Consider the following 16,314-nt stretch of genomic DNA (forward strand, 5'->3'; position numbering starts at 1 on the left):
TTTTTTTTTTTTTTAAAATTTTAAAAAAAAAAAAAAAAAAAAAAAAAAAACAAAATTTTTATAAGTTTTCTTAATATAGATAAAAAATAAAATAAAAAATTAGGTATAAAACAAACTTCTTAGATTGTCAAGAATGCTGTCAATTATGCTAAAAGAAAAAAAAAAAAAAAAAATAGTAAATGGTAAAAATAATATGTATATATTAATATATATTTTTATGAAAAAGTTTTTATATATATATATATATATTAATAAAGATATTTTATATTTTTTTTACTGCTTCTTACGTGTTTTCAGCGGATTTTACTAAAAAAATTAATTTATTATTATCTAATTTTATTTTTATTAAAACTTTACATTTGCGATATATGCATGAAGTAAATGCATCTTTTTCAGACACTTCTACTATTTTAGCATCCAAATTATTCTATTAAAAGAAAAAATAAAATAAAAATGAAAATATATAAAATTCAAATAAACTTATTTAAAATAAAATGTATAAAAACTTTAAAGAAAATTTACAATGATTTACCTCAATTTTTTTAATAGCTTGAAATATATTTAATTTCGAAGTGTTTAAAAAAACAGCTCTTTTCTGAATACTAATATTATCCCATTGATTTTTATCCTAAAATAAATTAAAAGAAAGTAAAGTATAATATATATATATATATAAAGTAATACAAAATACAGTAATAATAGTGTCAACAAAAAAAAAAAATAATCAAAATAATAAAATATTTCAGACAAATTAAAGATAATTAACGGAGTATATAAATAAGAGTAGTGTATTTATTTTTTATAAATCATTCAAAAAAAAAAAAAAAAAAAAAAAAAAAAAAAGATTAATGTATAATATGATGCAATATATAATTAAAATAAAACATTTTTGTATCTCAATATATATATATTAACATTTTAATAAAAATAAATGTATATTTATAGATGTGTTATAACTATTTTTTTTTTTTTTTTTCTTTTATTTTAAAATAAGAAAATAACAATAATAAATTATAAATTACCTCTTCAATATCTGTTTTACTTTCATATGTTTCATCCATGTTTTGTGATGATTCATTTAAATCTAACATATCAAAAGAAAAGGGTTTCCTTTTAATGTCTTCTGATTTATTTATATTATTATCCATTATATTAGAAGAATTTTTCATTTGTTCATTTTGATTTATTGCATCACCTTTACTTTGAATATTTTCTAAAATTCTTTTCGTAGAATTTGTTTTGTTTTCACCATCCTTATTATCACATTTATTTTTAAAATAATTTCTATTTGATAATCCTGATATACCTTTTTTAGCTGAAAAACTGGAAACAAAATAGTTTCTTGTATTACTTTCTGATGAATTATTCGATATCAAGCCATTAAATAAAGCAGCTGCCATCTTTTCCTTTTCTGTTAATTCATGGTTATGTGCTTTATTATTTGTATAATCTTTTTTTAATTTAAATGAGTTTTTATACTCATATATATTACTCTCATGATTATCAATTTGATATTCATATTCTTTTAAATGATCAATATTTTTTTCATCAAATCTTTCGTAATTTTTATAATTTTCTATACTATCCATTTTTTTTTCATTTTCAATTCCTTCTTTTGTATCATCATCATCATCTTCATCTTCCTCTCCTTCTTCTTCTTCTTCCTCTTCTTCTTCTTCTTCAATTTCTTCTTCATCTTCATTTTCTTCATCGTAATAATTATCTTCGTCTTCTTCTGTATTAATATTTTTTGGTAATTTATTTTCTACTTCAATATCTTCTAATCTTTTTTTTGATTCCATAATATTATTATATTTATTATAGTTATTTTCATTCATTTTTTTTTTTTTTTTTTTTTTTTTTTTTTTTTTTTTTTTTTTTTTTGTTATTTTTTTTTTCTTCATTTTTAACTACCTTTTTTCTCCATTTTTTTGGTCCTATTACATTAAGTTTAAAAGGTTTTTCTTTTTCCTTTATATTATCAATACTATCAGTTTTAGACATATTAAGAGATGGATCATAGTTATAATTTTTTTCATATGTAGAATTGTTACAACAAACATTCAAATTGTCTAAATGAAAGTTATTATTAACTGGAACTTCATATGGAGTAAAATTTAGTACAGGAATATTATTTTTTGAAGTTTCAAATTGTATTGCATTTTTTCTTAAATCTTTTTCTATATAAGATTTTCCTCCATTTCTCAAATGTTTTTCTATGAATGGATTTAAAAAAGATAAATTTTCATCGACAACTATATTTTGCTTACTGTCAACAGAAAATAAATTTTTCATTAAAGTAGGATTTTTTAAAATTAAATCATATTCATAACATCTTTGTTGCATATCAGTTAGTTGACTATTTTTATATTTTTCAATTAATTTTTTTGCTACTACATGATCAGTTATATTATTAAAACAACATAATTTAAAAATAGCTGTTATTATACATGATTTTACTCTATTTGCATTGTTAAAATTTTTTTCTAAACATTCACACAATAAATCTATAATATCTTCTGCAGTATAATTTTCTAAATCGCATAAATAACTATATTCACCTAATACCCAACATATAATTTGCATTAAAATAAATGGAATATTTTCATTATTTTCTAATAATCTTATATATGTATTAACAGCATATTTTCTTAAATTGTCTATATCATCATTAATTTTTTTTTTTTCTTTTGATTCGTTTATTTGTATATTGTTATTGCTTTCTTTAGATTGATAACTTTTATTGTTATTTGCTATATTCTTATTATTTTTATTATCTACATAATTTTTCTCATTATTCAAATCATTACCCTCTTTATTTATAGAATCATTCTTTAAGTCATTTATATGATCTCTTTTAATATGATCAATAGCATTAATATCATTATTTATATTATTTAATTCTTCATTTGGATTACTATTATTATTATTATTATTATTATCCATATCATATAAAGAATTTTCCTTATTAATAATATTTTTATTTTCTATATCTTCAATATTCAAATTTTCAATATTCACATTGTTAGAATTATTATTTTCGTTATTTTCTTCATTTCTAATAATTTCATCACTTGAATCTGAATCCAAACAAATAGGACTATCTTTTAATAATTTAATAATAGAATATGAATAATTTTCGTCTAGTAATTCACCTACCGATAAAAACACAGAATTAATTTTATTTAAAAACCATATATCATCTGGTGTATATCTTTCGATTAATTGAATAATTTTACAAGCTAAATCATGTTTAAAATGAATATCAAGAGAATTATTCATATAAAATAATAACTTTTCAACTATAACTTGAACATTTAAAGGGTTAGTCATCTGATATAGTAAATCTAACGTTTTCATTTTAAGTGTTTCATCTTTATCTTCTAAACAATCTACTACGGCTAATTGATGCTCGCTTGCATAAGCAGGATTAATTTTTACTATTAAAGCTAATCCTGTTACTCCTACATACTTGAGATTATGATTATCTGATGAAATAAATCTAGAAATAGATAAAGAAGCTAATTCTAATAAATGATGGGATGGATATATTGTTGCAATAGTTTTAACACATTCATAAATAATGGCATAACCAACATTTATACCAAAATCAGCTCTCTGCATAGTTTTTTGCAATACTTCATACATCTGTTCAGATAATTTTTTATTTGAATATCCTAAAATTCGAAAAATTGACAAAATTTTTATTTGTATCCATGGTGCTGGTATTCTGTGATAATCATAATCTCTTGGTAATTTATTTTCACAAATTTGTTTTAGTATAGATACTAAATAAGGTACCAATTTAATACAATAAGTTATATCATTTTTAGCAATGCATGAAATTAAATTTAACGAAGCACCCATAACTGAAGGATCTATATCACACAATAATTTTTTTAAAAAATTGTCTATTTCTTTAATTAATGAAGGATCTATTAAATATATTCTATGTAATAACATACATACCTTTTTTCTTATTAATTCATTTTTATGATTTAATAAATTTTTAATAATTGGAAAAATAGCTGGTATCATTTCATTATTCAATAATTTGCACACACAATTTAAGGCTGCCCATATTTCTAAATGATTATCACTTTTTAAATCTTTTTGAATTGTGTTAATTAGTAACAACATTAATTCATGATCTTTATTTAAAAATAAATTACAAGCCAAATAACCAGTTCTTTTACATAAAATATTTTTTTCATGAGCTAATTTAACTGCATGAATATAAGCAAATGAAGCATCATGACCTAGCATTTCAATATAAATAGCTCTTATTAAATATTCTTTTATTTGTTTCTTAAAAAAAAATAAAAAATAAAAACAACTAAATATAATAACAAAACTTTATATTCATAACATAATAATTAAATTTATATGTAAATAATAATATCACTTGTTAGTTTCATAAATAGAAAATATTAAAAATTATTAAATGAATATATATTTATAAAAAAATAAATAATATTTTAAAATACATATTTTTTTTTTTCTTTTATAAACATACGACTGATGCATTAGGTTCAGAAAATCTTGATTTTAATAAAACAATTTCATTACAAATAATCCTATCTTCCTCCTTAAAAAAAAAAAAAAAAATGATAATAAAATAAATAAAAATAGTTCTAAATTAATATGTGAAAATAAGATTAAATTAAAAAATTATTTACCTGTTTAGAACGAGTTTCTCCTATAGATTTGGCCAAATCAAAAAATTCTTTTGATAAACATGATCCAGTTAATCCAAGCATTTTATATTCATTTATTTTATTTTATCTTTTTTTTTTTTTTTTTTTTTTTTTTTTCTCTCTCTCCTTCTTTTTATATATTACTTCTAACTTTTCCTATTTTACTTGTTTTATATGGTTATATCAAATTTATTTCCAATTTCACTTTTTTAAAAAAAAAGCAAAGAAATAACCATTAAAATAGAATAACATTTAAAATGTAAAATATTAAAAATTAGAAGAAAAATCCAATAAAAATGCATCTTATTTATACTTAAAAATCCTATATAAAATAAATGAACTAATTATAATACTAATTAAATTTTTTTTTTATGTGTAAAGAGAAAAAAATGTATATAGATCTGAATTATATATATATATATTTCAAATAAATATACATTTAAAATTAATTAAAAAAAAAAATAAATTTTAAATTTCAAAAATAGAAAAATTATATAATATCAAAAATTTTCACAAACTTATAAGAAAAAAAAATAAAAAGTTTAATCTTAAAAAAATAAATTTATTATCTAAAACTATGCATACCTTAAAAAAATGTGTTTTTACATACATGGTATTTTTCTTTAAATATTTTAATAGAAAAAAAAAATTAATGTAATACAATTGTAAATATTAATTCCATAAAAAAAAAAAAAAATTTATAAACTTTTTCTGGCCTCTTTGTTTTATTTATATTTTTGTGAAAATTATTAAAAAATATATTTTTTTTTGGAATTTATAAATGAACTATTGAGGAATAATAAGCAATATTTTTTTTTTTTTTTTTTTTTTTTTTTTTTATTAACAGAGAATAAATATATGCAAAGAAAATATAGAAAAAAAATTAAAAATTACAATTTATATTTTAAGATGAATTTTAAATGTGGTTTACAACTTAAAGTATTATTTATTTTTACATGAGAAAAAAAAACATTTAATTCATTTAGTAGATGTAATAAATGAAAAACATTTTTTGTAATTTTTAACTACACAAACAATTAAAGTTATAATTTAAGAACTCAGTAAATGTTAAATTTAGACAACTTTTCAATAACTTTTCATAAAAATTGAATACTATTTGAATACTATTTTGATACTATTTTATCTTTTCTGATATTTTTAGTAAATATTCATAAACATTTACGTAAGAGAAAATGTATATTTTTTTCTGTGATAATCTAACATAGAGAAAATTATAAAAAAGAAATAAAAACAGAAAACCTGTATTTTTTTTTTTTTTTTTATTAGTCTTCTTTTTAATAGGAATATCTAAATAAAAGAAACATTATTAGAGAAGAATCATAAAGTATGAAATCAAATTAAAAAAAAAAAAAAAAAACTAATATAAAAATATTTAATAATGGTTCTTTTACATTATTGAATCTAGTTTAAAAAAATAAATTTCTATTGTAGGAAATATTAAAATGTTATATGAGTTTTGTCAAAAATATAATTTCTTTACAATTTTTTTTTTTTTTTTTTTTTTTTAACATAAGTACATAAACCATATATTTATTAAGTATTAATAGTGAATTCTAATTTTCATTTATAACAAATTTTTTATCATAAATTATTAAACAAAAAGAACATTAATTTATCAGTCTGAATGTAATAATTGTTGTAAAATATTTTTTAGTTTTTCTCGCAAAAAATTATTAATTTAATTTATATCATCATACAACTTTATAGTTTCTAATATATTTAAGAATGTTAATTGTATTAAAGAAAAAAATTACTGCTCTTTTTTTTTTTTTAAATTTTCTCCACTTATTTACTGTTTTTTGAAAAAGTCAGTTGTGTTTTTGTATTTTTTTTTTTTTCTAAAGTAGTGTAGATACATAATATTTTCTTCTTCTATTTTATTATTAATATTACATTATTGTAAATTAAGAGAAAAATTATATCTGTATAAAATATTTTAAATATAGCTATTGTTCATTAATTTTATCCTCATACTTCAATTCATATAATATATTTAGGAAAATACATACAATTTTTTTTTTTTTTTTTTTGTGTATTCTCTTTATCTCTTTATCTCTTTTTTTTTTTTTTTTTTTTTTTTTTTTTTTTTTTTTATTTTTGTTCTTTTTTTTTATATATATATATTGTATTAGTGAAAATGAATTCAATAAAATTGTTTTTTTGTGTTTGTTTAGTGAAAGTTTGCTTAAGTAGATGTAACTCAATATTTTTTAATAAAAATGTTGATAAATGGACAAAAGAACTTTTAAAAATGCCAACAAATGAATATAATAATTTAAATGAATTAAATGAACTTACTGATAGAAAATTTTGTGGAAAATCACTTAAACATCTAGCAGGATTAATTTTAGATAAATCAGATAAAGAAGCAAAATTAATTATTGAAGGATCTATAATTTCAAATAAACTAATCTTAAAAATGGGAAATATAAAAGAAAAAGAGATTAATATTAATGAAATAATTTTACCAATAGAAACTTTATCAAATAAATGTATTAACATAAGACAAATGAAAGAGGTTGATTCTACAATATTATGTTTAGGCAATAAAGTTCTCAGGAATTTTTGGATAAATTCAATAACAGATGCAGTATTATGTAAAATGACAAAAATTAATGGGAAATTACCTGAATTTAATTATGAAGAGGAAAAAGAGGAAAATAATGAAGAAATTAATGAAAAAAAAAACAATGAAAAAGAAGAATCAAATGAAGAAGAATCAAATGATGAAGAGTCAAATGAAGAAAAAAATAAAAGTAAAAATAAAAAAGAAATAGATGAAGCAAAAAAAAAAATTATTAACGAAGAATTTGATGAGGAAGATGAAAATGAAGAAAAAGGATTAAAATTACGAATAGCTAAAAGTAAATTTGGATATCCGCAAGTAAAAATTAATGGGAAAAATATAGAAGATATTAAAAAGAAAGAATCATTAAAAAAAATACCAAAGTATGTCAAAAAAAAGAAAGAAAAACAGTATATTTTTTAAATATATATATATATATGCTCTATGTAAATAATTTTTTTTTTTTTTTAGATCTCAAAACGAATTAAAAAATTTACAAAATGAAAAATATGAAGAAAATCTTGACAATGATACAGATATAGACGAAACAGAATAATGATATTATAATTATTAGTTCTATTTTTATGTAAAATTGCATATACATTTAATTCTAAAAATTTAATCACACCATGAATAAAAGATAAAAATTACTTTAAACTTCTATGTGTTATATAAAAAAATAAAATAAATACTCTTTTTTTATTTTAAACTTATTTAGGTGGATTTTTTTGAAATATATATTTACATAATTTTATATCTTACACAAGTTGAAATAATTTTTTTGTATGTTTAATTTTTACATATATTTACATGAATTTGTAATATTATTTTGTAATTCATATATATATATATATATATATATATCTATTCTTTATAATTTAAGAGAATAATAAAATTCTCTAATTTGTTCATCACTGAAATAATCAAAAATAATTCTAATAAATTTATAATAACCAAAGGGTGAAATATATTCATTATTAGTAGATAAGCAATTACCAATATACTCTATAGGAGTAAGACATGCTGGTGACACCCCTACTTTTAATGAGTTTACAAAAAAGGTTTGCTCATTGTTAGTGCATCTTGTTGCTATAAAAATATTTTTGTCTAAAATGTTTATAAAATTATAGCCACAAGTATAAAATTTCTGATAATCATCTTTATAATTTTTTACATAATTATTAATACTTTTTTTTTTGTAGTACCTATTTTCATAATTATCATTGTCTTTTGCAAATTTTTTTTGAGAAATATTTTCTTCACTTGAACTTTGTTTGGAATAAAACTCTTCACTTTCATCTTTATTCAAACTTTTTTCATTCTCATTTGAAGCTTTTTTTTCATAAAAAATTTCATTTTTTAAATTTGTTAAAACACCTAAAGATAAATCACTATTATTTATAGCAATATGAGAGTTTCCATCTACTCCTCCTATTAAACAGTGATAAGTTGATTCATTTATAAAAGATAAATTAATTACTGCTAATATAGCCCACTGTTGGGGTAATATTATATAGTTGTGTAAATATATATTCAAATTATTATATTGTGTATTTATGCTGTTAAAATAGTGCAATTTTCTATTTTTCATAGATGTAAGAGATAAGGAATAATAAAATTTTTTACTTTTCTCAATAGGATAAATATGCACGTTATTATTTATTGTTACATCAAAATGAACAAATTGTATTTTATTTGAATAATCAGATGAATTTGTATTACTTGACGAAACTATGCTATCAAATTTTAATTGATTTGTTAAATTTGAAAATAAAGATGATAAATAAAAATAATAATAATAATAAGAAAAATTGTAACATAGAGGAGAATTGTTATATTCATATAATATTTCGTTCATTGATAAGGGTTTATTTACTACTTTTAAAAAACAAATAAACGAACATGGATTAATATATAATCCACTATTAAATATATACTTTATATTATCAAAAGAACAGAATTTATGACATCCCTTAAAGCATCCATTAATGAAATAAAATTGGCCTTTTAATGTGCCAACAACATTTAAGTAATACCACCCTTTATTCAGATTTTTAATACTATATCCTGAAGAATGATAAAAAATTTTATCTTTTTTTTTATAATTTTCTATACATCCGATAATTAAATCATCACTAAATATACTAACATGAATATCATTCTCACCACATATCAAAGATGAAAAAGATATATTTTTTACTATAGGTAAAAATACCCATGCAGATATTGTGTATCCAAATGGTTTCGTTAATTCATTATATATTGATAAGGTAGGAGATAAAACTAAATTATAAAATTTTGATAAATTACATCCAAAAGCTAAGTTATCTGAAAATACATCAACTCCATATATTTTCGGCAAATGTTCTTTTTTAATTATTTTTTTAAAATAAACATTATAGCCATATTCTTCTTCGTCATCAATTTCAATAATTTTAGAATATTCATTTTTATATTTAGTTGATTTTTTACTTTCTTTTTTATTTTCTTCTAAATTTTTGTGAATTTCTGTAAACCTTTTATCATTTTTTTTACTACCATCTAATATCTTATTATACAAATAATTCGTATTTTTATATTTAGTAAAGTATTTTAATTGATAAATTTTCAATTTATAACTTGAATCATTTATAATTGGTATAACTTTATTTCTATGTGTTCGAGATTGTACAAAATACATTAAAAAAGTTTCCTCCATTTGCCTGTTCGTAATGTCTATTCCTTCTATAAAATCATTTTCTTTGTTCATATTTATATTATCTCCTATCATTTCTTTGAATTTTATGTTTTTGATAAATTTATATCTTCTTTTTATTTCATCTTTATTTAAAAATTCAAAAATTTTAAAAGATGAACAAATTCCTATATTATTGTTACCAAAACAAGAATTCCCAAATATACTTATCTCAAATTCTTCATCTAGATTTAAAACTTCATGAGAAATTGTACTTAAATATTTTCCGTTAATATAATAAACTAAACCAGTGGATGATTTAGTTAAATTTAACAAATTCCATTTATTTTTTTTTAATATTTTATTAATTTTTTCCCATTTTTTTGTCTTCATACTATTTATATAAAAACTACAATCATTTTTTATATCTGTCTTTTTTTTCAGAATATGTTTTATATAATAAATACTCAACTTATTCCATTCATTTATATGTATTTCTATATTCTCAATTGTATCTTTATCTCTATCAATAACAAACAAAGAATTTCCTTTTTTATCACAAAAAATAAAATTTTTACTTTTTTTTTTGTCATTTTTACAGTTAAAGTATAACCATAATTCTATGGTGCATTTATTAGGCAATATTATGGGTGGATTTATTATGATTAAAGAATTTTTATTATAAAAGTTCATTCCTTTTAAGTCTCCAGTAATACCTATATTGCATTTAAAACAATTGTGTATAAATATGAAAATTTCGTCATTTATAGTTTCATAATTCATATAATTATGCATATTTTTATTTAGAAATTTCATATATTTTATACTTAATAAATCTTCCGTATTATCTTTGTTGTTTTCTTTCTTTTGTCTTTTTTTTTTTTTTTTTGATACTAAGTTTAACAATTTATTTAAAAAAGTTCCTTTTATATAAATAAATGTACCATAGTTATCTATTTGAAAGTAATTTATTTTTTCTTCATAATTTTTCATAATGTAATCATCTCCATATAATTCTATCATATTTCCATATAAAACAGTAAAATTTCTTTTTTTCTCTTCAATTAATTTTACTTCATCTATATCTAAATAATCAGAATTTTCAATAAAAACTGGTAAAGCATTACTGAATACTTTGAAAAATTCTTCTTTTTTTTTTTCATTTTCATTTTTTTTTTCTTTTTCTATCTTTCTTATATCGTATACTTCACAAAATTCAATTAACTCATTAGTATTTAAATAATCTTCTTCCTTAATTAAATTTTTGAAGTAATTTTTTGTTTTATTATCTAACTTTTCATATTCATTATAAAAATCTGTATCTAATACATTTCTTCCTAAAAAATCATTTATTATTAATATTTTATCATTAGAATCTCTTTTTTTGCTATTCAAATATTTTTTATCAATATTTAATTTGTATTCATATTCTTTATTATCTTCTAGGAATTTAAAATATCTTTTCATATATAAATTATTACTTAAAGAGTTATCCCACAAATTTATTAAATTAGAACATATATATTTTTCACATGTATATCTATAACAAATATTAAAGTAAATTTCACCTACATCTAATAATAAGCAATGAAGATAAATTCTACATAATTCTATAGAATATATGTAATTAATATCGAACATATTTCCCCTATTATCTTTTTTTGTTTTATTCTTTAAAAATAATTTATATAAATTATTATAAGTTTTATTGTTTTTCAAAATTTTGAATTCTCTATTATTTTGTTTTTTATTTGATAAAATCATTGACTCATTTTGATACTTTTTTTTTAGCATATTAAAATTAGTGTTCAAATATTTTTTAAAAGAATACAAATTTTTGTCATTCTCATTATTACCATTAGATTGATTAATTTCCGTAGTATTTTTATTATTTCTTAACATTCTTTTGCTCAAGTGAATGTCGAAATTATTTGCATTACTTAAAGCAGTATCTAAGTTACTCAAATAAATTTCTTTAAAATTATTTAAATTATAATAATTATATATTTTGTCTTTTAAAGAATGTGAATCACACAAGTTTTTATTCATATAATCAAAATTAATAGCATTATCATATTTATTTAAGGAGTAACTCTCTATATTAAAATCTTTACTATTATTATTATTATTATCATATAATTCCTTACTATATATAAATTTTTTTTTCATATCATTTCTATTTAAATTATACAACGTACATCCATTATAATTATTAAACAACTGATTATGAAAATTTATATTTGTGGGTTCTGTATCTTTTTTTATATCCTCCTGATATGCATTTACATTGAAAAAAGGAAAAATGTTTAAATAGTGTTCCATTATATTATTGAAGTATTTACTTTTTTTTAATATATTTGAAACGTATAACAAAATTGTTGATAGATTATAATCTATATCTAATAAATTACAATAACTTAAAATACTCATACCCCATGCATAAATAATAAGAGATTCATAATCTTTGTATGTTTTCTTCATTAATGTATTAAAGAATTTTTCTTTATATTTAAGAAAATTTTTTAAAATTAATGATATATTTTTTATATGAGGAAAATGATTTTTCTTCAATATATTTAAGCAGTTTTCCAAGGTTAATTTATGAAAATTTTTTTCTAATGTTAAACTAATTAGAATGGACAAGCATTTTTCAGGTTCTTCAGTTAAATCAACTATATTACATATAAAAAACACCCATACTTTTGATATTTTTAATAATTTATATCTTTTAATATTTTTTTTTTTTTTTTTTATGTTTCCTTCATCAAATACAAAATTATTTACAAATTTTAATTGGTCTTTTTGATAATTTTTACTATTTTTTAAAATGTTGTTAATCAACTTTATGCTTTTTTTTTCTTTTTTTAATACTATTTGTTCTTCCATTTCATTATTTTTTAATTTTAATTCTTGCAATTTCTTAGAAATTTTTTTTTTTAATATTACTTTTTTCTGCTTTGATACACCCCAATTAATCCATTTTATCTTATTAACGTAATCAACCAACTTATTTATGTTTTTTATAACAAATATTTTAATATCTTCTTTAAAATAATTTAATAATAATAAAAGAATCACTAAGTAAACTAAAAAATTAAGAATTATTGAAAAAATTGTTATAACATTAAGGAAATTATATAAATAGATATAACTTAAGAATACATAATAAGACAATAATATAGTAATATATACAAACAGAGAAAAATAAAAAATAAATTTATCAACTTTTTTTTTTTTTATTAATTTAGCTACAATTTTTTTTAGTATATTCAAAAGTTTATTATTCTTATTATTATAATGTCTATTAGAATTGCTATTCTTTTTTCTATTTTCTCCTTCTTCATAATTGTCACCATTAATATAATAATCACTATTTTTATCATCTATATCATTTTTAAATCTGTAGTTCTCCTTTGAAATAGATACAATTTCTTTTTGATCATTAAGATTAACATTTTTTATATTTTCATTAAATGATTTAATATTATTTCTTTCTTTTTCAATGTCTCTTTTGTATTTTATATATTTTGTATTTTCTTTACATTTAGTAATAGAGCTTGTATGATATAGAATATTATCATTTGCCATTTCATTTTTTTCCCTTTCTCCTTTTTCATCAAACTCATATACATATAAATACATAATTAAAATATAAATAAGAAGTGAAATAATAATAATTGTTAATTGAAATATATGAATATTAGGATTATATAAAGTATTTTTATAGTTATAAGTAAGAGACGTATTCGTTGTATTTAAAAACCTTTTATAAAATAAAACTAAAAATAACAATAACAAAAAATTGTTAGCAGGATTCAATGCTTCTATCTTGTAATATAGTTGTAACACAACATACAAAATGTTCACATTATTTTTCATATATTTCTTAAATAACAATAGGAAATGATTTGAAAATTTTATAAATGTGTTATATATTATTATTATAAGAATTTTAATATAATATTTATTTCTCATTTCGGAACATTCTAATGAATCATCAATTATTATAAAACTTTCTTGTCTATGTTCATCATAATTACAAAAAAAAAAAAAAATACATAATCTTATTATCTCAAAATATAACAAATCATGATATAATATAAAAAATAAAATAAAATATTTTAACATGTGTTTGATGCAAAATGTATCCTTTATCTTATTTTCATTTATAATATTACCCATCAAATTATTCTGTTTATAATTTATTACTGTGTTTTCAGGAATATTTCTATTTTCTTGAATTGGATCAAATATGTTGTTTTCCTGTTTATTTAAACTTATAGTATTTCTATAATTATATATACAATTACTGTTATTTATTACACAATTATTACGTACTTTGTAATTTACATATTTTTTATTTATATTGTTGCAACTTTTATAGACACTATTTTTTGTATTGCTATTTTTGCTATAAATATTATTAATATCTTGTTTATCTTTAGCTTCATATCTATCTTCAAAAACTATTTTCTCTTTATCTTTATTTAAAGATTTAATAATTATATTCACTAATGGTTTACCTTTAGAATATAAATCAGAACTATGTTTATTTTGTTCTATCCTTTCATTAGTTTCTTTTTTTTTTTTTTCATTTTCATTTTCATTTTTTTTATATTCCGTAAAACTTTTGTTATTTTTTTTGTGAGAACCATGCAAATAAGTTTTTATAAAACTCATATGGGATTTTAGTATAATATATTTATTATGATTTTTTTCAATGTCTAACTGTTTTGTTTTCTTTTTGTGAGGTATTACTAACTCATTTTTATGAATTATTTTTTTTAATAACTTTAAACTATCACTATTTGATCTCATAAGTTTATGTTTATTTATTTCCGAAAATATACTTTTTTTATTATAGCAACTTTTTTTTTTTTTTTTTTTCAGTATTTTAAAATTTTCACTTTTTGTTATAATTGCCCTATTTAAGCTATGTTTTCTATAAAATCCTTGGTATTTTAAACTATGCTTATTAAAAAAATAATTCGTTAATTTTTCTGTGTTTTCAGTATAATTAACGTTTAAGGATTTTTCAATATTTCTTGTTGATCTAATGCAAGAACTTTTATTTTTATTTTTTATTCTTTTAATTAATTGTTTTTTATTAATTTTTGTTGGATATTCTAAAAACAATTGATGAAATTCATTATTAATAAATTTTTTCTTTCTTAAACTTACATTATGTCTTTGATTATCTTCTCCCCAATAGGATATTTTTTCTTTATTTTCATATGTATCATTATTTATTTTTACTTCAACCCTTTCTGAAAATAAACAAGAAAAAAAAAAAAAATTATTTAATATAGATATATACGTTAATAATTAATTAGAATCATTTAAATAATAATTTTTTGAAGATGATAAAATACTAAAAATTATAAAAAAAAAGTAAATACTTTTTCTAGACATAAAACATTTAAGTATCAAATATTTCATTTTTTTATATTTTTTTTATTTTATTTTATTTTATTTTTTTTTTTTATACTTCTCAAAATATAAAAAGCAATAGTGCATAATACTGAGCAAAAGGAATATAATAATGGCATAAATAGTAAAAAATTAATTTTTTTTAAAATTCTATCACTGTTTGTTCCTTTCTAAAATAAAAAGAATAATTTTGAGTGAATTAAACTTGTATCATCTTATGAAAAACGAATTTTTTAAATATTTTTTTATTAAGATTTAAAAGTCTTTATTTAATTTTATTCTTATATTTTTTGTGTTTTACTGTTTTACAGGAAAAATGCAATCTAAAATTTCGTTTAAAGGTATACCAATAGTAAAAAAATAAAAAATATTGACAAAAGAGTGATCATAATTTGAATTAACATATCTAAATTTATAGAAAAAAAAAGAATATATATTATAAAAAAATATACAAATTATATATAATAAAATATGTTGTTTTCCTACAAAATTTATCTAACCTAAGAAGTGATATAAATTGTATATATGTTGTAAAAATTTTTATTGTTGTTATTTCTCTTAACATATTTACACATATAACTGTTGAAACAGTTATAAATAATGTGATTAAAATAAAGTAAATTATTATCAAGTAAGTTGTAAAATTACAAAAAACACAAGGATTTTTTGATGGAGATATCAAGTCATATCTATAATTTTCTTCACACTGCATTTTAAAATAAAAAAAAAAAAGTCTCTTAATTTTTTATATCTAATGCTCATAAAATAGATTAAAAATAATATAATAAAAAATACAAAATCATATTAAATTATTTTCTAATATTCTTTTTATTATATTATCATTATCATGAATTAACTTTTTTTTTTTTTTTTTTTTTTTTTTTTTTTTTTTTTTTTTTTTTAATTTTTTTTTTTTTTTAATTTTT

The 16,314-nt window shown here is 18.3% G+C and overlaps 3 protein-coding genes across 3 annotated transcripts in view; 1 reads left to right on the top strand and 2 right to left on the bottom strand.

Annotated features, from left to right (window-relative positions):
- Positions 1-99: 99 nt before the first annotated feature.
- Positions 100-4,760, bottom strand: PGAL8A_00416600 (AP-4 complex subunit epsilon, putative; the record flags this gene model as incomplete). The annotated part of the gene is given in 7 exon segments (XM_028672881.1): positions 100-148; positions 288-427; positions 533-628; positions 1,023-1,829; positions 1,834-4,308; positions 4,517-4,588; positions 4,680-4,760. Coding segments are annotated over 7 exon segments (3,720 nt in total).
- A 2,095-nt stretch (positions 4,761-6,855) lies between these two features.
- Positions 6,856-7,840, top strand: PGAL8A_00416700 (conserved Plasmodium protein, unknown function; the record flags this gene model as incomplete). The annotated part of the gene is made up of 2 exons (XM_028672882.1): positions 6,856-7,667; positions 7,756-7,840. 2 exons carry the CDS (start codon positions 6,856-6,858, stop codon positions 7,838-7,840), a joined length of 897 nt encoding a protein of 298 aa, XP_028529390.1.
- Positions 7,841-8,155: 315 nt separating this feature from the next.
- PGAL8A_00416800 (conserved protein, unknown function) overlaps positions 8,156-16,314 on the bottom strand; it is a gene marked incomplete at both ends in the record, with an annotated part of 10,254 nt that continues 2,095 nt past the window's right edge. Inside the window, 4 exons of the mRNA XM_028672883.1 lie at positions 8,156-15,225; positions 15,447-15,558; positions 15,698-15,794; positions 15,889-16,094. Of these exons, the coding sequence (XP_028529391.1) occupies positions 8,156-15,225; positions 15,447-15,558; positions 15,698-15,794; positions 15,889-16,094 (7,485 nt within the window). The remainder of the gene's footprint in view (positions 15,226-15,446; positions 15,559-15,697; positions 15,795-15,888; positions 16,095-16,314) is intronic.

Source organism: Plasmodium gallinaceum (assembly GCF_900005855.1).
Source record: "Plasmodium gallinaceum strain 8A genome assembly, contig: PGAL8A_v1_119, whole genome shotgun sequence".
Lineage (NCBI taxonomy): Eukaryota > Apicomplexa > Aconoidasida > Haemosporida > Plasmodiidae > Plasmodium > Plasmodium gallinaceum.